This window comes from Bicyclus anynana, chromosome 22 (assembly GCF_947172395.1).
Source record: "Bicyclus anynana chromosome 22, ilBicAnyn1.1, whole genome shotgun sequence".
NCBI lineage: Eukaryota > Metazoa > Arthropoda > Insecta > Lepidoptera > Nymphalidae > Bicyclus > Bicyclus anynana.
The window spans coordinates 11906679-11928454 of record NC_069104.1 but is presented as its reverse complement, the minus strand read 5'-3'; the positions used below and the strand labels follow the sequence as shown (position 1 = coordinate 11928454).

The 21776-nt window shown below is 35.1% G+C and overlaps 3 protein-coding genes across 7 annotated transcripts in view; 1 reads left to right on the top strand and 2 right to left on the bottom strand.

Annotated features, from left to right (window-relative positions):
• LOC112057716 (uncharacterized) overlaps nt 1-2446 on the top strand; it is a 241449-nt gene extending 239003 nt beyond the window's left edge. Inside the window, exons 2-4 of one of the 2 annotated variants that reach the window (XM_052888421.1) lie at nt 220-357; nt 1185-1425; nt 1983-2446. In XM_052888421.1, coding sequence (XP_052744381.1) covers nt 241-357; nt 1185-1425; nt 1983-2095 — 471 coding nt within the window. In that variant the 5' untranslated portion in view covers nt 220-240 and the 3' untranslated portion in view covers nt 2096-2446. Of the gene's footprint in view, nt 1-74; nt 358-1184; nt 1426-1982 lie in introns of those variants that run through there. The other variant, XM_024098237.2, reaches the window with a different exon arrangement.
• A 4673-nt stretch (nt 2447-7119) lies between these two features.
• LOC128199312 (uncharacterized) lies at nt 7120-11992 on the bottom strand. The gene is made up of 2 exons (XM_052888295.1): nt 11984-11992; nt 7120-8664 (listed from the first exon to the last, which is right to left on the bottom strand). Exons 1-2 carry the CDS (start codon nt 11990-11992, stop codon nt 7120-7122), a joined length of 1554 nt encoding a protein of 517 aa, XP_052744255.1.
• The window catches only part of LOC112057717 (ubiquitin carboxyl-terminal hydrolase 8), a 43748-nt gene continuing 30727 nt past the window's right edge, over nt 8756-21776 (bottom strand). For all 4 annotated transcript variants that reach the window (XM_024098239.2, XM_052888474.1, XM_052888475.1 and 1 more), the window contains 7 exons: nt 18471-18601; nt 17934-18033; nt 16582-16707; nt 16098-16181; nt 15677-15787; nt 14162-14505; nt 8756-12733 (listed from right to left, as the gene is read on the bottom strand). In XM_024098239.2, coding sequence (XP_023954007.2) covers nt 12631-12733; nt 14162-14505; nt 15677-15787; nt 16098-16181; nt 16582-16707; nt 17934-18033; nt 18471-18601 — 999 coding nt within the window. In that variant the 3' untranslated portion in view covers nt 8756-12630. The remainder of the gene's footprint in view (nt 12734-14161; nt 14506-15676; nt 15788-16097; nt 16182-16581; nt 16708-17933; nt 18034-18470; nt 18602-21776) is intronic.

Genomic DNA, 21776 nt, shown 5'->3' with positions numbered 1-21776 from the left:
GTCGCGTTTCAGTCACAGACCACAAATGAAGGTTTCAGTCTTTCAAGTGTCACTGTCACTGTCACAGACGACAACACAAAAGTGCTCGCTCAAAAAATATTTGTTTACTTATCAGCTTTAAGTTAAATAATAAATATAAATAGTTTAAACATATCTATAGTTACATTAATAATTATAGTGATTACAATTAGTTCGTGTTAATGTTTTCTTTTGAGATTTGAGATTGCTTAGTTTGTTATTATGACTTTTAAAAGTGACCCTCGAAATCGCATGTCAGAAGAATTTCAACTGTTGGCCGAGGAAAAATGGATTATAGAAACGCTCAATAAACTAAAGCAGCAACGGAATTCTTTACAGGTACGAGTTGATTTCTCAGCCTTACCGTTGGTTCAGTAAATCCAGAGTACAGATTAACAGTGATGTGGAGATTACTCCCTAAAACCGCAAACACAAACTTGAATACTTCTGTGTAATATTAGTGTAGATATTATAATAAACATTATTTATCTAAGTAGACCAATGATGTTAGAAGAAAATAGAGTTAGATAGGTTATACGCGGACCGCAAGTGGCACGTTAATACTATGCTAATTAGCAAACCTCAGCTCAGTCGCCGCACTAGTCGCGCCACTGACAACGCCGCTAAACAATTTTTGTGTGTCGGTTGTAAACATCGAATGTAGTCCAAGTAACCTATCTACCTCTTTTTTCTTTTAACATCATTGAAGTAGACAGTATTTTCTTACATTAGTAGTCCTTGCATCATATTCCTCATTACTGAGGGTCGTGACTCCTAACACAAGGTTGCTTCTTGAGCTCAGACTAATTAGATAAAGACCTGCCTCGCAAGACATTATTTTTCTGTCAACGTATATGATCAACGATCTTATGCGATTATAAACACTATCTCTAAAGAATCGATGTTTCATAGTTTAAAATCGTGTCCGTCGGTTATAAACCTCCGTAAAAATACCTTTTTGTGTAGTTATATGGTGTAAAAAACGAACAAAAACTGCTAGTTTAGTTTAAAATATGTATGAAATCTAAGCTAGTTTTCCTTAGAAAATGACAGAAAATTTTGTTCGTGAATTTGGGTGCGATACTAGTCCTTATGTATTTAGTCTGAGTTCTTGAGTCTTGACAATGTCACATTGACATTGGTAATGTTTAAATTCATGATTTCAGATAGAGAGACTCCAATTAGAGAGTTTGAAGGCGAAATTCAGGCCGAGTTCTATCCTGACAAAGCCATCAGTGCCCCAAGTGTCTGTTCCAGAACAACCTGCACCCTCAAAGTCTGCAGTCAACATAGTGCAGATTGTCACTATAAAGCCTGCTGACAACATTGCAACTGTTGAGAAACGGCTTGACGATGAGACTTGCAATGATGAGGAACTTAACTTGGTTGTCACTAATCCTATTTTTAGTAAGTATATAGACAGGACAAAGAGGAAATTGATTATTATCAATTATTAATATTTTATTACTTTTTTTATTGGTCCTTTTTTTCAAGAAGAACTTCCTCCTGAATCCAATCCTAGAACCAGCAGTTAAGCGAAAGCTTCTTGAGGTGTTTGTCAAATTATTAGCAGCTCTCTTTGATACGCCTATATCATTGTTCTTCTTGTTTCATATATTTATCCAAAAGTTTCTTAAACACATTAAGTGTCTGTATGGTTATCACATCATCAGGAAATTTAATAACAATCTATGTTACATTTTAAACAAATGCAATGGAGATGAGAGCATTGAAGAGTATGAATGGAGTATCACTGGGTGAGTGTTAGATATAGTGTAATAAGAGATCAGTGTTGTATAAGAAAAGTAGTGAGTAATTTTTTTTAAAATTGTTAGGTTTTGTCTTTCAAGAAATTGTGCAACACAAGATATTTTGTGAAGAGAAAAAGGCATTGCTGTATCTCAACAAAAGAGAGCAATATTTATTTGTTTTTTACTCAACAATATGTTATTTTAAAATTTTAGACCGACATCAAAACACAGACTTCAACATCGAGGAAGATGAAGAGGAAGAGTTTGATAACACAGACTTCTATATAGATATGAACATGTTTATGAACGGGGAGTTGGAGGACTGATACCACCAGTACTGACAAAAGTTCAAGCAAACTTATCAGTCACACACACTGTTTAGAATTGTGCACAAATAGGTACACTTTTTGACAGTTCTTCTGTCACTTCTTGGTGGAGTTGTGTATGTGTCAAATGAAAAGAAAGTGCAACTGAAGAACCATATATTAATTTACTCTTTGTGAAGAACTGAACAGAAAATGCTGTTTTTCCATATTGTCATTGGTGAAATTATTTCAAAATATTTGCAATAAAAGTGCCATAGACAAGAAAGATGTGTGACTTTGATAACTGGAACAGGATGTTAATTGTACCGTACTGGCAATTTTGTAATTCATAATAAATACGTATTTACAAAATTGTATATTATTTTAATTACTAGCGGACGCCCGCGATTTCGTCCACGTGAAATCCTACCCTACCCTACCACACTACATAAGCTTAAAAAGTGGAGTTTTCCTCCCGTTTTCCCAATATTTCCTCCACTGCTCTGCTCCAATTGATCGTAGCGTGATGAAAAGTATAATATAACCTGCCCAGGAGTATGAAGAATGATTGTACCAAGTTTCGTTAAAATCCGTCGAATTCTTTTTTGTTTGTATAACGAACATACAGACACGAAAATTTTACTGATTGCATTTTTGGCATCAGTATCAATCACTAATCACCCCATGATAGTTATTTTCGAAATATATTTCATGTATAGAATTGACCTCTACAGATATAATCTAATATATAAAATTCTCGTGTCACAGTTTTCGTTGCCATACTCCTCCGAAACGGCTTGACCGATTTTGTTGAAAGTTTTTGTGCTTATCCGGTATCTATGAGAATAGGCCAATCTATTTTTTATACCCGTAAGGATAGGGTAGAGATAGTTGAAAGTTTATATCGAGTTTCACGCGGACGAAGTCGCGGGCGTCCGCTAGTATAAAAATAGATGGTGCACTTAGCACTATTGGGAGCGGATTCAAGTATATGTTTTATATATAAGCTATCGCTTGCTATATCTTCCTTGCACAGCTACATAGCTTAGTATTGGTGGAAACGGTCATATATTTTCGTAGCATAAGTTTTACACCTTCGCAGCATAGCTGCATAGCACTTCTCTGATGATGGGTGAAAAACACCCTTAACAGCAATGCTGCATCACCATAAACATGGCAGTATTAGTTCCATGAAGGAAGAAAACGCATGTCATTTCATTACTTATTTATTTTAAATTATGTATTATAAAATGTCATTCAAAGTATATTAACTATATCTAATTGTTCTAAGCCCATTAATCGAATTTATTTTCATTAATATAAGAACAAGTTAATTATTGTGAAATGACCAGCGATTTATACCCTCATTTTTAATTTGTTTGTTGGTAAACATAAATATGGTCCTCAAATAAAACCAATATAACTGTAATAACCAAGATTTTAATAAAGTTTGTCTTACATATACACAATAATTAATTATCAATTTTTTTAAGTAGTTATAATAACTATGTACAATTAATTATTCATACAACAACATTTATAAACAAAAATATTCATTCTCTTTTACCTCACCCAAAAATGGTTGTTTCGTGAAACGCGAGACAAATATCTATAGAGCACGCATTTTAAACGATTTCTTTTGATTAAAAATTTATTTATTATATTTACAACTTAAAATTTACAAAACCAAATTTTGGACACGTTTAGCATCATGGGCGCCCCATACTACGGTTGCAATATAGCGTTGAAAACGAACAAGTAATATGTAATGCAATAAATAAAACAGAAATAGTAAAGAGTAATAAATAAAAGTGGCAATTAAAATGTAAGAAAGACATCACTCTTAGACCAGGCGCTATGAGGAATTGGGGTGTTCACGGTTTTGACCGAAAGCATGCAAATTATAATTCTGGATGTTGTCAGGAGGTATTGCTTGTTTCATTAAGAATATCTTCATCTATGAAAATTGGAAATTTGGAAAGATTTGATTGTTTGTATTTAAATAGGCTCTGAATTAACTGGACTGCTTTAAAAATACTTTCACTATTAGAAAGCCTCAATAGCTCAACGGTAAAGCGGCCGCACTCATCAACAGGGGGTGGTGGTTCAATCCCCGCCCCGATAGACTATTGTCGTACCCACTTCTAATACAGTTTTTCCCGACTGGTTGGAGGAGAATGGGAAAAATTATACCCGTATTCCCACGGGAACGAGAACTACGCGTACGCGAGTGAAACCGTATGGCGTTTGCTTGTATGTTGTAAAAAGATCGCGCAATTAAAATCCCTAAATAAAATGTCATATACGTGTCTATAGATTCTTTATCTACGGCTATTAGTGTAATGGCACTAAATAATTATATTAATACTCGGATATAGGGAAGCCTTACATTCACCTCCCTCTCTTATAATAAAAGGACGCACAATCATGCAGAAAATTTCACTTAAAAACTGGCCTCTTTTGCTTTGACAGTTTTAGAATTAATGGTAAAGAAAATTATACCTAAAGGCCTTTGAATATAGTCCAAAATTCAATAAAATCCCAAATTCAAACTTAAGTATTGAGTTTAAGGTTGAATTTGCAAATTCGACTACTTGAATTGAGTGCCAAGAAGTTGGTGTTTGGCACTCATTGAGTGGGGACGTTTTTTGGTCGCTGATTGTGCATCCACTTTTTATTAGGAGATCGATGGAGCCTTACGATTTTAGTTTTAGGCATTGAAATTCGTTACAATAGCTTACAATTTGAACTAGTAGTGCTCTCAAATATTATAACCGAGCTGGAAGTTCAATTAATCCTTTTCTTCTTCTTTTTTTTTATTCTTTACAAGTCAGCCCTTGACCACAATCTTACCCGATGGTGAGATGCAATCTTGAATAGAAGCGGGCTAACTTGTTAGGAGCAGGATGAAATAGGTTTCTACACGACATCGTACCGGAACGCTAAATCGCTTGGCGGTACATCTTTGTCGGTAGCGTGGTAACTAGCCATGGCTGAAGCCTCCCACCAGCCTGACCTGGAGAAATTAAGAAAACCTCAATCGGGCCAGCCGGGGATCGAACCCAGGACCTTCATTTTGTAAATCCACTGCGCATACCACTGCGCCACGGGGGCCGTCAATAATATCGGAAGTTTTACTTTTCAATTAAATGGCTTCCCCGTTTATATACACATAGTTAAATTGTTAACAATCACTGTTTACACAATTCAGTATCTATACAGATACCTCAGACCAGTTATAGAAGGACCAGCCCCCCTAGCCAAGTGGCACGTCGATTCTCTTTCTACGATCGCTAACGCTTCGAAAACTAGAAAAATGTAAGGGAATGACAAATGCTATCGACAGGTCACGTGATCAAGATCTGTCATTCCCAACGAAGCGTTTGCGATGGTAGAAAGAGAATCGTCGTGCCACTAGGCTACAGGCCATGTATAGCACCCAATTTCGCTGATGAAAATGAGCTTAGTATTGTGTATATCTTATACTAAACTAAAAGTTTTTGCCCGTTTTTACACCATACTACATGAAAAGTTATTTTTATGGTGCTCCTTAACCCTCGAACACGATTACAACTATGAAACATCGATACTATAAAGTTTTTATAATCGCATTAGATCGTTGATCATACACTTTGACAGAAAAGTAACGTCTAGCGTGACAGGTCCTCATGTAATTAGTCTGAGACAAATACAGTTAAGGTGTATCCAAATATAACAGCGTCAAAGTGTCAATGATAAAAACAATTGAATTTTAACAAAAAAAAAAATTAAAACTATCAAAAAATTAAAATATCTTCAAAAAAAATTACCGAACTTATTTGGTACTACATGAGGGGTACCAAAGTACCAAATAATAAAAAAAGTAAAATACAAAAATATTTTTATTTTTAAATAGTTACAATTTTTTATTTCATACATTTATGATACGTTTACAATTGCATAAAAAGAAACCATCGACTAAAGAGTAGTCTCCATGTACTTTTTCAAAAGTTGTTGAGTATGTATTCACAAAACTTATAATTCGGTACACTAATTAAACTAAAGAGTTTTACTAAAGATGCAATATTTTTCGATGACTGACATATAACTGTTGAAGTCACTATTTTGACAGTTGACACGATTTTGACACTGGTATATATGAAAGCACCTTTAGCCTTTAATGATAATCAATTTATTAAGCCCCAACTTATAGATTAGGAACATTCAAAAGTATATTTTTTTTCCATAGAAATTCTTTTCTTTTTTTTAATTCACTTCCATGGTACAAGTTTAAACTTTTGAATGTGATTTTTTGGCTTTCATATCCACATATGGAATTACGGACTTAAAATTTAAAATAGTGACATTACGTTCATACGTAAAAACTTGAACTGAACTAAATTTGCAGGTATTTAAAACAAATAAAATACTTGATACCATTTTGAAAAAGAACCATCAATTGTTTACAAAATTTCTCAAGACGATATCTATATATAAATAGATATCCGCATTCTACCAGAATTATACCTATATTTAGAACACAGTTTTAATAGACAATTATATCAGCAACTTAGAAATATGAAAAATGTCTATAAAAATATGCCAGATTTTTTTCATGTCCGATATTGTTGTAAGAATACAGCAAAAGTATTTAAATTTTAAACCTGTGAATTTAGTTCACTAAATGTAAACCGATTGGGAATTCCAAATTATACAAAAAAAAAACATCCAATAAAAAATAGTCTCTCATTTCTAACGGACTACTACACTCAGTCTTTCTTCCCGGATTCGCGCACACACAAACATGTCTACCTAAATAAAAACTAAAAGCAAATAAATAAATAACATTTCATTAATTCATCTGAAAGCTTATGTACAGCCGTCAAGAAATGGCGCAAATTTTTATTCACATAAATCTGTTGGATTGACAAAATAAATACACTAAATTGACATGTCATTAAAATTGTTGACAGTCAAGAAATAACTCGTGGTTTCTACCAGCATTATCACTTTTCTGTCAATTTAGTGTATAGATTTTTGTAAAATAAAATCGAAGAGTTAGATCTCTAAACATAGATGTCGCCAATAAAATTATAATATTTAAAATATAACGTTTTTTTAGCTGATAATTTGATTTTCTTGTGGTGTGGTACATCTGATAATTTGATTTTCTTGTGGTGTGGTACATCTGATAATTTGATTTTCTTGTGGTGTGGTACATCTGATAATTTGATTTTCTTGTGGTGTGGTACATCTGATAATTTGATTTTCTTGTGGTGTGGTACATCTGATAATTTGATTTTCTTGTGGTGTGGTACATCTGATAATTTGATTTTCTTGTGGTGTGGTACATCTGATAATTTGATTTTCTTGTGGTGTGGTACATCTGATAATTTGATTTTCTTGTGGTGTGGTACATCTGATAATTTGATTTTCTTGTGGTGTGGTACATCTGATAATTTGATTTTCTTGTGGTGTGGTACATCTGATAATTTGATTTTCTTGTGGTGTGGTACATCTGATAATTTGATTTTCTTGTGGTGTGGTACATCTGATAATTTGATTTTCTTGTGGTGTGGTACATCTGATAATTTGATTTTCTTGTGGTGTGGTACATCTGATAATTTGATTTTCTTGTGGTGTGGTACATCTGATAATTTGATTTTCTTGTGGTGTGGTACATCTGATAATTTGATTTTCTTGTGGTGTGGTACATCTGATAATTTGATTTTCTTGTGGTGTGGTACATCTGATAATTTGATTTTCTTGTGGTGTGGTACATCTGATAATTTGATTTTCTTGTGGTGTGGTACATCTGATAATTTGATTTTCTTGTGGTGTGGTACATCTGATAATTTGATTTTCTTGTGGTGTGGTACATCTGATAATTTGATTTTCTTGTGGTGTGGTACATCTGATAATTTGATTTTCTTGTGGTGTGGTACATCTGATAATTTGATTTTCTTGTGGTGTGGTACATCTGATAATTTGATTTTCTTGTGGTGTGGTACATCTGATAATTTGATTTTCTTGTGGTGTGGTACATCTGATAATTTGATTTTCTTGTGGTGTGGTACATCTGATAATTTGATTTTCTTTTGGTATGCTACATCTGATAACTTGATTTTCTTGTGTGATAATTTGAATTTCTTTTGGTATGCTACATCTGATAACTTGATTTTCTTGTGGTGTGGTACATCTGATAACTTGATTTTCTTATGGTGTGGTACATCTGATAACTTGATTTTCTTGTGGTGTGGTACATCTGATAACTTGATTTTCTTATGGTGTGGTACATCTGATAACTTGATTTTCTTGTGGTGTGGTACATCTGATAACTTGATTTTCTTGTGGTGTGGTACATCTGATAACTTGATTTTCTTATGGTGTGGTACATCTGATAACTTGATTTTCTTGTGGTATGGTACATCTGATAACTTGATTTTCTTGTGGTGTGGTACATCTGATAACTTGATTTTCTTGTGGTGTGGTACATATGATAACTTGATTTTCTTGTGGTATGGTACATCTGATAATTTGATTTTCTTTTGGTATGCTACATCTGATAACTTGATTTTCTTGTGGTGTGGTACATCTGATAACTTGATTTTCTTGTGATGTGGTACATCTGATAACTTGATTTTTTTGTGGTGTGGTACATCTAATAATTTGATTTTCTTGTGGTATGGTACATCTGATAATTTGATTTAACTGTGGTGTGGTACATCATGTAACTAAAGAAAGCAGTAACTCAAAGAGGAAGTGAGTGGTGAATTTATTCCATAACCTCATAATAAGGTTAGGAATTATGGAATTAATTCATAACACACTGGTATAATATAAAATTTACAAATAACTTTCGACGGCTGCAAAGAAGTTAAAAATTTCGAGCCTTTTGTCAATAAAATAGAATAATATTAATCGAAAATTACAGAATAAGCAACAAGTAAATGAAATACAAATCAGAATTATTTTTGGTGAAAACGGATATTACTACTCATTCAATTAAAGATCAAGGATAAAATACTTTCTTTCCTTTCTATCCTTCAGATCAAAAGCGGCCTTTCAGATAGAAATTTCGTTTTGGTAATCAATATCTTTAGTTGAACATAAAATTTAAACTATTTATGCAAATAAAGATAAAATTAAAACAAAAAAGTATTTCGAAAAAAATATTCATTTGCACTTGAAGGGAATCCTGTAGTGATTTGTTGACCCAAGGGGTATATTCTGTAATCTCCGAGACTAATGGAAGGCGGAAAAATTAGATACCTTAAAAATCTAAAACTACTAACATACTTTATTACAGAAGTATCGAGCCGAGGAAGCGTCGCACTAAACGAGGTATGGTGGACTAATAAGTAGTAAGTATATACTGATTATATTCACTATACACCGTGTTAGTTTCAGCGTCTGTAAACCACCCTGACATTTATTATACAAGAATCCAATACAAGAAACCCCTTAACAATGTTAAAAATGGCCTCAAGTTAATTCACACAAGCGAAAGGAAAATTCTATTTATGAAAAAATTTAAACATCCTGTTTAATTCTTTTTCGTAAATATTGAGTCATTGATGAATTTAAGTGAATGACCTTAAAGGGAGCGACAGAGCGAGCGGTATCGCGGCGAATGTAGGTGTTTGAAAATACAGGATGTTTTAAAATAATCGCTTTTTGAAAAACTGTACTTTGTTTTTTTTTTATAATAACACTAATGGATAATATACATTGAGTACATTATGTGGGATTTCGGTTGAAGACGAAGAAAACTTCACAGTGTATATATATGTTTTACTCGACTTTACATTAAATTTTGTAAGCGAGCTGCATACAAACGTTAACGAACGTTTCATTTATTCTGTACAGTTTTCTTAAACTTAAGGACATCTTAAATTTTAAACAGCGAGTGACGTAACGTCAAAACTTGCTTCTTGGAATATATTATACATTTATAACATATTGTTATTCGTATTAACATTAAATCACAACAAATATAATGGTGGAATTATGTTGTACACAAATATATAAACTTAACATGTCTGACAATGCTATAAGATAGCATATACAGGGGTGTCTCGTAAATACTACGACATACTTTACAAGGTGATAGCTGACATCAAGGCTTTCTAATATAACGCAATATATGTTATACTAATAGCATTAACAACTGAGTCTTAGGGCCATAAATCATTTCTCTATATCTATCTCGCTTGCACTTATGGGTCTTATGGAGCCGTCTAGTGAAGGGTGTAACAATGAAAGACATATTATCGATAAGTAAAGTTTATTATCGTATCTTGTTCACAAAATTAAAAAAATTAACAATATTTGATTTAATATAATACATATTTCATATTATATAATTATTAACTAAATAAAATTAATCTTCATCTGAGTCTTCATCATCAGAATCTTCGTCTTCTGCCAAATTTATTATATATTAGTATCCATAGTGCGCAACGAGTAACACATGAATGTATTTATTTAATTGCAGTAAACACATTTATAGCAAAAAAAATACGCAATGCAATTACATTAGAAACCGACCAATCAGAATCGTCCAAATCATTATTGACTCATCATTAGCACGTGCGCAGGTAGCCGTTTATCGATAATTAGGGTGCGCAGGTAGGCGCGCTGCACATTCCTATCTTTTTTGACTTTTATGACCGGACGACTCAGATGATAATGCGCATACTATAGCCGAAATTTTACGGTTTTTAAGTTATATTGATTTTTGTACAAAATACAAAAAAATCCTACCTTCATTTTTAAATGTAATTTTATTTTAGTTCAAGTTCAGTTTCAGTTCAGTTTCGTGTTACTTGAATAACAAAATAATTAACATTGAACCAACTATTCAAAGATAATTGGCAAGTATAAAATTAGCGCTTAAGTAGTTTTTAAGCACATGGTACGATTAAACTGGACTTAAGGTAGGTTTTTTTTGTGTTTAGAACAAAAATCTATATAACTTGAAAATCGCAAAATTTCGGCAAACTATTGCGTTATTTTAGTAGGCTTTGATGTCAGCTATAACAAAGTATGTATTATTTACGGGACACCCTGTATAGACCTGTCATTTTAGTGTCCTTTGTATATTTGCATACAACTAAAGAACCATTGGGTATTAATACGTAATATTTTTTACAATACACAATATCTAAATATCACTAAATTGACAAGAATAGAAAACAATACAATATTTTTTTACAGTTTCATGTCAATTTAGTGTTATTAAAAATTTGTGGAATCCGAAATCAGTGGAAACATCCAAAAATTCCATTTAAACTAAAATTAATTGGATAATACGTTTTACAATTGTAGCAATTGTGTATTTTTGAATTTAAAGTAAATTGATGTTGCATTGTCCCTTAATTCTAGTAGTTTACATTGAAAATATCCGAAATCCGCCGATGACGTCATCCGCACGCACATTCGAACGCCAAAGTAAAACGTAGCTAAAGCTGCTCGTTTTAAAGTCGTATTTCCCATGCTTGTTAACTTCAATACTTTTAGTACAGCACACAATTTTACTTTTCTTTTTATAGTAGTTTTTTCACATTACTTATGCTTCAGACAGAAATAGTTTTTAGTTAATAAATCCTTTATCAAGACGAGATTAGGTCCATTTTGCATAAATACTTTACTAGTTGACATAACAACATAATGTATTGTTTATTATAGGCGGCTAAAGTATCTGTTTGTCGCCGATAGCTCATTGGATGCTTGCGTAACTGTCTAAGCGAAGATTGACCGGGTCTACTAGTATATTTAACATATTATACACCACACACATTTAGTTAGTTAGTTTTATATTTACATGAAACAAAAAAAAGCTTATTTGACAGATCTAAAATGCTAACATTTATAGATATATTCATAGAAGGAAGAGGAAGGTAACAAGAACAAAATTTCATTTTGTACCTTAAGCATGCTTCGTTTTAGAACTGTCTTTGTAACCGCACCATTGAAAAACAGTCAAATTGGTGTTCTAATCATGTAGAAAATTTCACTTAAAAATTGGCCAATTTAGCTTTGACAGTTTTAGAATTCGAGTATAGTATAGTAAATTCAATAAAATCCCAAATTCAGAGCAATTTCAACCTTAATGATTGAGTTTAAGGTTGAATTTGCCAATGCGACTACTTGAATTGAGTGCCAAGAAGTTGTCTTTGTCAATAAATTGCAATTAGCAATTTAACTTTTATTATACGAAATTAATATTGTTTATATTAAATTTGACATGATTCAACTATCCTATACAAAGATATGGACCGACAAAACAAAACTATAGCTTGGCAAATTTGTTCTTAACACTCCCGATGGTCCGCGCGGGCCTTGAGAAGGGTAGCGATGCCCCGCGCGCACTTCACATCCGCGCAATCCTTCCCCCCGTCGCCCGCATATCATGAGCATGTCATGTCATCAACTACTTGAAATAAATTAAATTTGAATGTACATACTAAAAGTATTGAAGTTGGCGTGCTATAGCGTACGCTCTACCTATGGCGCGACGTCGTCGGGGCCGGAGCGGCGTGGTGGGCGCCGCTGCGGATGGCGTGGCGGGCGCATCACGAGCGCGAGCACGCCGAGTAGAACAGTATGTAGGCGGCGCTCGAGCGCACTTCGCTCGCTGGGATCTCCGTTACGAGGTGATCGTCGAATTTGTACCATCTGGAAATGCAAAGATTATTGTAGAGAATCATCATCACTATCAACCCCTATTCGGCTCATTCTTGAGCACGAGTCTCCTATCAGAATGAGGGGTTAGGCTAATAGTCCACCACGCTGGCCAAATGATTTCACACTATAGACTTCACACACGTAGAGAATTAAGAAAATTTTCAGGTATGCAGGTTTCCTCACGGTGATTTTTCTTCACCACTTGAGAGACGTGATATTTAATTTCTTAAAATGCACTTATTGGTGATGACTAGGTTTGAATATATTGATTTTTATGATACATTCGGGTAAATAAGGTCAATGTTAACTAATTTATACATAAAAAGCAAAGATTGTATGGATATTTGCAAAATAAATAAGATGATAAAATTTCAAAATCTATTAAAAATCTTTTATCGTAACTAGATGAAAATTCATACAGTTTAGACTTCCTTACATTAAATGTGATATTTTTCAATATTTGAACTATAAACATAAACGCACAAATAACAAAGATATTAGTAATTTTATTTGAACGCCCATACAAATATAACGATCATAATGTTATGATCATTATACGACGTCATTAATTCGTATTTTGTATGGGGCGTTTTTCAGGGATCCGCGGCAGCGCTGCAGATCTGACCCTTTAAATCCCTGTAGCTCCGAAAGTAATGATCACAGATACCCTGTTACTTTTACAAAATTGCTTTACTATTAGTATACTCTTAATTTATATACAACTAGTGGACCCGGTCAAGCTTCGCTTTGACTTATGTGCACTTCTTCCCTATCCCTACTCTACCCTTGACTCTTAAACGTTTGTATGGGAAATAGAAAAGGGTTGTTTTTATGGTTTTCCCGGCATTATTCTAATTTTTCTCACCTTTTAAACCTTTCCTATACCTCCACGAACATTTGAAGGCCAAGATACGATAAATCCGTTCAGCCATTCTCGAGTTTTAGCGAGACTAACGAACAGCAATTAATTTTTATATATATAGATTAAAAAAACTGTCATCATCCTATTAGCAAAGACTATATTGTAGAGATTCATCATCACTATAACCCTGTTGATCAACGATGGGGTCTCAAGGTGCTGGAATGGCGACCCCGCACCGGAAAGCGCAGTGTTGGTCGACCTTCCACTAGGTGGACCGAGGACATCAAACGGTTTGCAGGGAGCCATTGGATGCTGTTGGCTCGAGATTGTTGTGTTTGGAATCCATGCAATAGGCCTATGTCCAGCAGTGGACGTCGATCGGCTGTTGATGATGATGATGATGATCAACGATGATTTCTTCACCGTTTGAGACACGTGATATTTCATTTCTTAAAATAACTGAAAAGTTGAAGGTGCATGCTCCACGATGTCACGATGTAAGAGTAACAAACCTGGGAGGTATACATTGGTTTATATTTTAGATTTGTTTTACTTACTTTCCATAGACACTGCTCTTGCAATACGCAGTGTAATGTCCGCCCTCCATAGACCCGTAATGATTAGACACGGCATACAAATTGTATATCTGATTCTCGGGGCACTGTAGTGAAAACTGCCTCATATCTAGATCTTCTAACGGGAAGTCGATGTATGTTTGTTTTTTTCTGTACGCGTTACACATATACTCTTTGGGGTCCACGTAGAACCTTTTGAAGTGAATTACGAGGACTGGAGGTAGTCGCGAAATGTCTAGTTTCTTGGCAGCGTCTCTTTTTTCTTTACAATTGGGGCAGTTCCAGCCTGGTACCATTTCGTCGTTCAAATATAATTTTAGACAGTCCTGTAAAGAATAAAAGTTTATTTATTTATGAGTATAAATAGTACGAGTTTTCTAAAATAAAATTAAATAAAAGAGAAACTTATACATTAGTAGTGGTTAATAGCGCCATCTCTCGTGTCGAGTTTGCTTTACTTTACAAGCTCCTACTAGTTAGTTGACACTTTTTTTAAATGGTCTTAAATAGTTCATTATCGTTCTAGACTAAAAAAAGTTTCATGACGTCACTACAATAAGTCCCATACAAATGGAGCGTTTGACAAAAAATATTAGTTAACAATTATTTCGACGTTTAGTTCATCAAGGGTGTTAGTGACGTCACAAGATGGACGTCAGCGTTTTTGACCGTTGGAAAATTTGAAAAAATACGTAATATTTAAAGTAAGTTTTAAAATAAATCCTTAACTTTTGTTAATTGATATCGATATATTTCGGACACTTATTCCAAGAATTACACGAAATTAATATCGTTTATATTAAATTTGATATGAGTCAACTACCCTATTATACCGTTCAAAGACTAAAACCGCATTCGGCGCTGGGCTTACTTGAGTTTAATTATATATTTATTTATTATCATTCAAACAATACCATATACATATTTTACATTATATTATAATATAAAAATTATACTAATCATACCTTAATTATATAATGCAAGGTATGGATGCCCAGTTTGGGCGTAGCCTTAGTTGTCGAGTGAGTGATGGGGAGAGAGTTGTGTCCTAGTTTAGCAGTCTTACTACTTGAAACTTAACGGTACTTTGAAACTTAACGGTATGTCATTTCGATTACACTTTTCGTAACGCATTTACCAGCTTACTCTCTATAGTACGTAAAATCCGTATTAGAAATGACCTTCACCTATCTGTTTAATGGATGAAAAGTGTTTTATTTAAAATTTAGTACGATAAAAAATACATTGCGAGTAGGTTGCCTCAGAATCTCCTGGCCAAACTATAATTAATGATACTTAATAATAGACTAACCAGGAAACTTTCACGTAACCTACTCGCAATGTCTTTTCATCCATTAAACAGATGGGTTAAGGTCCAATATTGGATATTGATGTTAATGTATTTTGACTGATGTTGATTGATGTTGATGGATATTGATGTTGATTGATGTTATTGGACATTGATGCATGTTGATTGATGTTGACGATGACACTCACAGCCAGCGTACACCGGGAAGCGTGCGCGGGCAGCTCGAGCGACAGATTGGAGAAGGAGTCGTAGGTGGCGGAGCTGGCGCGGCACACCGAGCAACGCACCGTCGATCGGATCTGAAACAATCGCGTACAACCATCGATATAATAGATCTAGTATGTATACAGGGTGCTCGGGACTATTTCCCATAACTCTAGGGTTATATTCTTTACCGAAAATTAATAAAAAATGTTCAAGAAACATGTGTTCTAAAATCAATTCGGGGTAAATAATATTGCTTTTGTAAACAAATCTTAAAATGTGTCCCTTATACGCACCCTTATAATTATGACATAGTCAAGTTTTACGTAAATTAAATAAATTAATAGTATTAGTATAGAAGTGCAGATGAAAGTCTGTCAGCTGATGTCAGTCAGATGAACTAACCTGTCCGTAGAAAAGCCTTAAGACGAGGCTTTCCTTTGACTTGGTGTACTCGTGCCAGGCCAGTTCAGAGGCACCGAGAGATTCCTGAAAGCAAACAAATTAATTAGCATCTTCACACATTTTTAGAGTTTTGATCATATGAGATCTTCATGTCATTATTGCAATCTTAATTTTTTTTTATTTATAGTGAATCTGCTTTATGAATCAAATTAGGCTCCTTTAGTGGACAAACAAACTTTCTTACATATTCACTTCCAGTTGAAGAGAACTGAAATAAAAACCGAACCAATAAACTGAAGAAGAAAGGTGTTAAACATCTATAAATAAACTGAAATGCCTCTTCGTGTAAAAGAAACGTGCTGGTGTTTGTCCATCTCGCTCTAAGCAATGAGGAGAAAGAGGAGGGAGAAGAAGATAGGGAGGGGGATAGAGAAAGGGGAGAGGAAGAGAAGGGGAAATGGGAAGGAGAGAGTCAGTGTCTGACCTTGTGTGGCGGCTTGATTGTGAACTGCAGGTCGAGGTGCAGCCAGTCCATCAGGATGGTGAGGAACTCGTGCGAGTCCTGCTGCTCCGTGCCGCGGAACGCGCGCTGATGCTTGCCAACCTCGCTCTGAACAGAGAGAAAGAGAGTTAGAGCAATGTCATCATCATATCAGCCAATGGATGTCCACTGCAACCTGCATATACTCGTAGGTAGATCCACCGATTGCGATTTTTTTTTATTTATTCTTTACAAGTTAGCCCTTGACTACAATCACACCTGATGGTAAGTGATGATGCAATCTAAGATGGAAGCGGGCTAACTTGTTAGGAGGAGGATGAAAATCCAAACCTCTTTCGGTTTCTACACGGCATCGTACCGGAACGCTAAATCGCTTGGTGGTACGTCTTTGCCGGTAGGGTGGTAACTAGCCACGGCGGAAGCCTCCCACCAGCCAGACCTAGACCAATTAAGAAAATCTCAATCGGCCCAGCCGGGGATCGAACCCAGGACCTCCGTCTTGTAAATCCACCGCGCATACCACTGCGCCACGGAGGCCGTCAAATGCCATGATCATTTAGCTATACTACTTGTTGTTATGTACAACTTTTGGTTGTTCTGCGGATCTTCTTATATCTGATTTGGTTAGAGATACTCCGAGCAGTATATGCACTAGTACGATTACCACCATCTTGTGTTAGAGGAAACATCCCAAGCAGGTCACAGGACTTGTAACCTGGGGTGTAGGTTTAAAGGTTTTTTAACTTTACTTTTTACCCTTTAAACCGGGGCTTTACCCCTGCCCCACATGTTTTCAAATTCAAATTCAAAATTCATTTATTTCAAGTAGGCTCAGTTTACAAGCACTTTTGACACGTCAGTTGACTATTTGTAAAGATTCTACCACCGGTTCGGAAGGCAGGTCCTGCTGAGAAGATACCGGCAAGAAACTCAACAGTTGCTCTTTTGAAAAAGTCATACAGTATTACAATTTACATTTGATAACAATTAAATTACAATTTCTTATAGTTTTATTTCCTGTGTGAAGGTGGAAGCTGATCCAATGGCCTCCAAGCACCTTTGTTTGTTTTTCATTCCCACACTATACAATTTATGATCAATTACACCACAAAATAAAATAACTACCGCAACAAGTTGCAAGACGGTGTACACGTTAGTCAACAAATAACTGCACCCATGTCACCAATCACCCTCTTATTCACACTATCACTGTCATAAAAACTTTATACAAATACCTCTTTCTTAAAATAATATAATTACAAATGTTAAAACCACCCGTACACGAGGAACTCTTAACACTACATCCAGAACAAGCTGACGATGGTGAAAGTTACCCGCAGATCCTTGGTGGCGATGAACCGATACTGTCCCGACCACAGAGCTCGCACCACAGCCGCTAACTCTTCCGCTATAGCGCCTCGCGTGCTGTGTGACCTGACAATTTAATAACATGAATAGCTTAAAAAACTAAAAAACACGCTTGATACCCATATTGTGGATTATGCATTTCTAATAGCCTGTCCGCCACCTTGGACGTCCGCTACATTAGATTTACGACAAAAAATAGTCAAGTGACTATTTTTTTCGTATTCCTGACAGCAAACCTTTTCATTTGATACCCATATCATGGGGGTGGATTTCAAACAGCCAGTCCGCCATCTTGGGGAGGTCCCCATATTGGATTTGTAATTTGTTCCTGTATTGTCATCAGAATTAAGGTGGTGGTTAAATTCCCGCCCCGTTGGTTTATTGTCGTACCCACTCCTAATACAGTCTTTCCCGTCTATTTGGAGGGGAATGAAAATATTGGTCATATTAAAAAAAAAAAAAAATAATATACACTTTTAGACACATGGTAAACTTATAGATACCTGTTAACGTGTTCCAGATACTGTCCGTTGCAGAAGTACGCGACGAGTATGGCGGTGTTGTTGAGGCATTGGATGATGGAGTTCATGTAGCAGGTGTTGCCGAGATTTTTCAGACCTGTCAGTCCTCTGCCCTGGAAGATGATGGTTTATGTTAGCTACTACTTAGTATCATAATTATCGGCAACTATTTGAATAATATAGAATACCTTCAGACAAAAGGGAGAGCTTGGCGTTGCGAAGGCTAAAGTGACGTTAGTCTATAAGCGATAATCGTAAATCTTTTGAAGCGATTTAGAAGATCCTTCGAAAGACAAGCAAAAGACCACTTATACCTATTATTAGTGGTTTGTTATTTTGCCAATCATGTAAACTAACCGTTTTACTAGCTTTTAAACCGGACTTTTGAACTTTTAGTTTGGTTTTACCAGTTACAACCGGGCGCACTCTAGACGTTGAAGCCAATGTGTCGCCATTGATGGATACGTCATCATTATTTGAATGGTCTACTACTGTGTATGTAGTAAAATTAGTTGGGGGCCAAATGGAGGGCAAAGGGGATTTCTCACAAAAGAAACAAAATTGGTGCTTATAACACGAGTGAATATGACTATTATATAGAATATTTCCAACTTTGGGCGCACGCTTAATTGGGGAAAAAACTGGTTACTTTTTACTTTTGTCAGATCTGACGTGATAACTCCGCAGCTTTTTTCCTATTTTTTTGGGAAGCGCCAGATTAAGAGAAATTGTGGAGTACATTTTATTAATTTTTGCTTTCACAAGGGGTCTCTTTAGTCTGGGGGTCCCGTAACATTGATACGACGGTAACTACGCTCCTGGCTAAGCTCTGTAATATTTGGATCTTAGATCAACGTCAAATTACAAGAAGAATGCTAAAGCTGCATATAGAAGGACACAAGGCCAAAGAAATGTTGGTTGGGGTGTGTAGTATAGATTACTTTGAGCCGTCTATCAGTGATGAACATCCGTCAATCAAAGGTGACATATTTTGTCGACACCATTTCAGTGGAATAAACAAAAGGAGAGGTTGAGTGAAGTGACCTAAAACGTCCCAAAAGGCAGGCTTCTAGTAATCATCATCACTATCATCATTAACAAACCAAATTCGGCTCACTGATGAGCACGAGCCTCCTCTCAGAAAGTGAGGTGTTAGGCATTAGTCCACCACGCTGGACAAATACAAATCAGACTTCACACACGTAGCGAATTAAAAAAAATCTCAGGTTTCCTCACGATGCTTTTCCTTCAACGTTTAAGACACGTGATATTTAATTACTTAAAATGCACATAGCTGAAAAGTTGGAGGTGCATACCCTGGACCAGATTCGAACTTACGCTCTCCGAATCGAAGGCAGAGGTCATATCCACTGGGCTAACACGTCTTTCTGACGTCTTTGCCCCATTATTACGTCCGCTAGTATATACTAAATTCAAATTCTGAAAACTCCTATTCACAAGCAACTTTTTTTTCATTCATTTTTTTCATCATCATCACATTTCATTGTTCATTGGCAAACTACCCCTAACTCACTTGATGTCAAGTGATGCATCGTTATTTGTTTTTTTAAACAATACATATTATAAATCTTGTTAAGTTACAGGTATTTATAAAATAAAATGAGCTTATAAGTTACAACCTACTTCTGTATTGCGTCTTACATAATCTAGGCTATTGGATTATGTAAGACGTTGATATTAACTTTAGCAATTAACTTTTTCTTTGACGACAAAGTCTAGAGTCTAGACTTCTAATGTATTACACTATCGCCATAGACAAAGTAGTGCAGACTGCCTTATCATGTCGATAAATAAACCTAAATAAATCGGAAGCGTCTGTCTGAGATTTCAAGTTATAAATCAATACTCATTTCAAACCTAATAATAATTATAATTAACTTCTTCTTAAACTAATGAAAATAATTTTAATTAATAAGCTTATAACAATTAGATATCTATACTAATATTATAAAGCTGATGAGTTTGTTTGTTTGTTTGTTTGATTGATTGAACGCGCTAATCTTAGGAACTACTGGTCCGATTCGAGAAATTCGTTCAGTGTTAGATAGCCCATTTATCGAGGAAGGCTATAGGCTATATATTATCCCCGTATTCCTACGGGAACGGGAACCACGCGGGTGAAACCGCGCGGTGTCAGCTAGTGGTTAATATGTTTTATATAACCATTTATACACAAACCATACATAATTTAAAATAAATAGGTTATGAAATGGCATATTTCTAATTTCTTTGTTGGTAAACAGTACTCATCAAGAAAGACTGTAGTATAAACTCTCGCGATACTAAAACACAAACAATCTCTTTAAAAACATTTTTTGTCTGTTTTCCGGTCTAATGTCTCGAACGGCTGAACCAATTTTAATAGGACTTTCACTGGAAGATCGAGTTATTGATCAACATATGGGCTACTTTTTATATATCCTGGGTAGACTGTGAACAGGCAAAACTACTGATATTTCTCACAGATTATGCAGTTATAGACTTGCTAAGGCTAAGTATAGATGCAGCGCCAATAGCCTAGGTATATAATATTAGTGTAATCGGCTGTGTATTATAAATATCCGATGTGACGAAAAAATAAAAGGATGAATACAAAACGACGAAAAAAAATGAAACTATTAGCGGACAAACTCACGGGCGTCCGTTAGTTAATATAATATTTATGCGGAGTTACTCAAACTGAAACTAAACGGCATTTACGTGGCGCAGAGTAAACAGCGGTGTTCGGCGTTTCAAATAAAGAACGACACGAAAAGTTCTACATTTGAATTAATAACCACATTTTTAACCGACTTCCATAAAGGAGGAGCTATGTTCAGCTGTATGTATGTTTTAAACATTTACGTATCGCAAAAATTATATTGAAGCTAGACAAAAGACAAAAGTTACCCGAACAAAACGTTTTACTTTTGATGGTGACATGAAATCATCGAAAAGATTCACGCTAAATATATATTTAAATAATAACAATATCACACAAGTTGTTCAAATAAGCTCATGATTAGGAACCCCGACTGGGTCCGAATAGATTCATCTGAGGTTTCCACAACAAAAGATAAACGGATCAGTTATATGTAACTTTTCCTATAGTAGAGGCATTTGGAGACAAATCCCACCACGCCACTAAAATGGTGGTTGGCGAGCAAAGATTAATAAGCATTAAGGCCTTTGTAACGATCACTGTCTGATGGAATTTTAACCAAGACCGACCCAAGAATAGATCCTACGACCTCATGAAAAGTATCCGAGCAGGTTATCCAATAAATA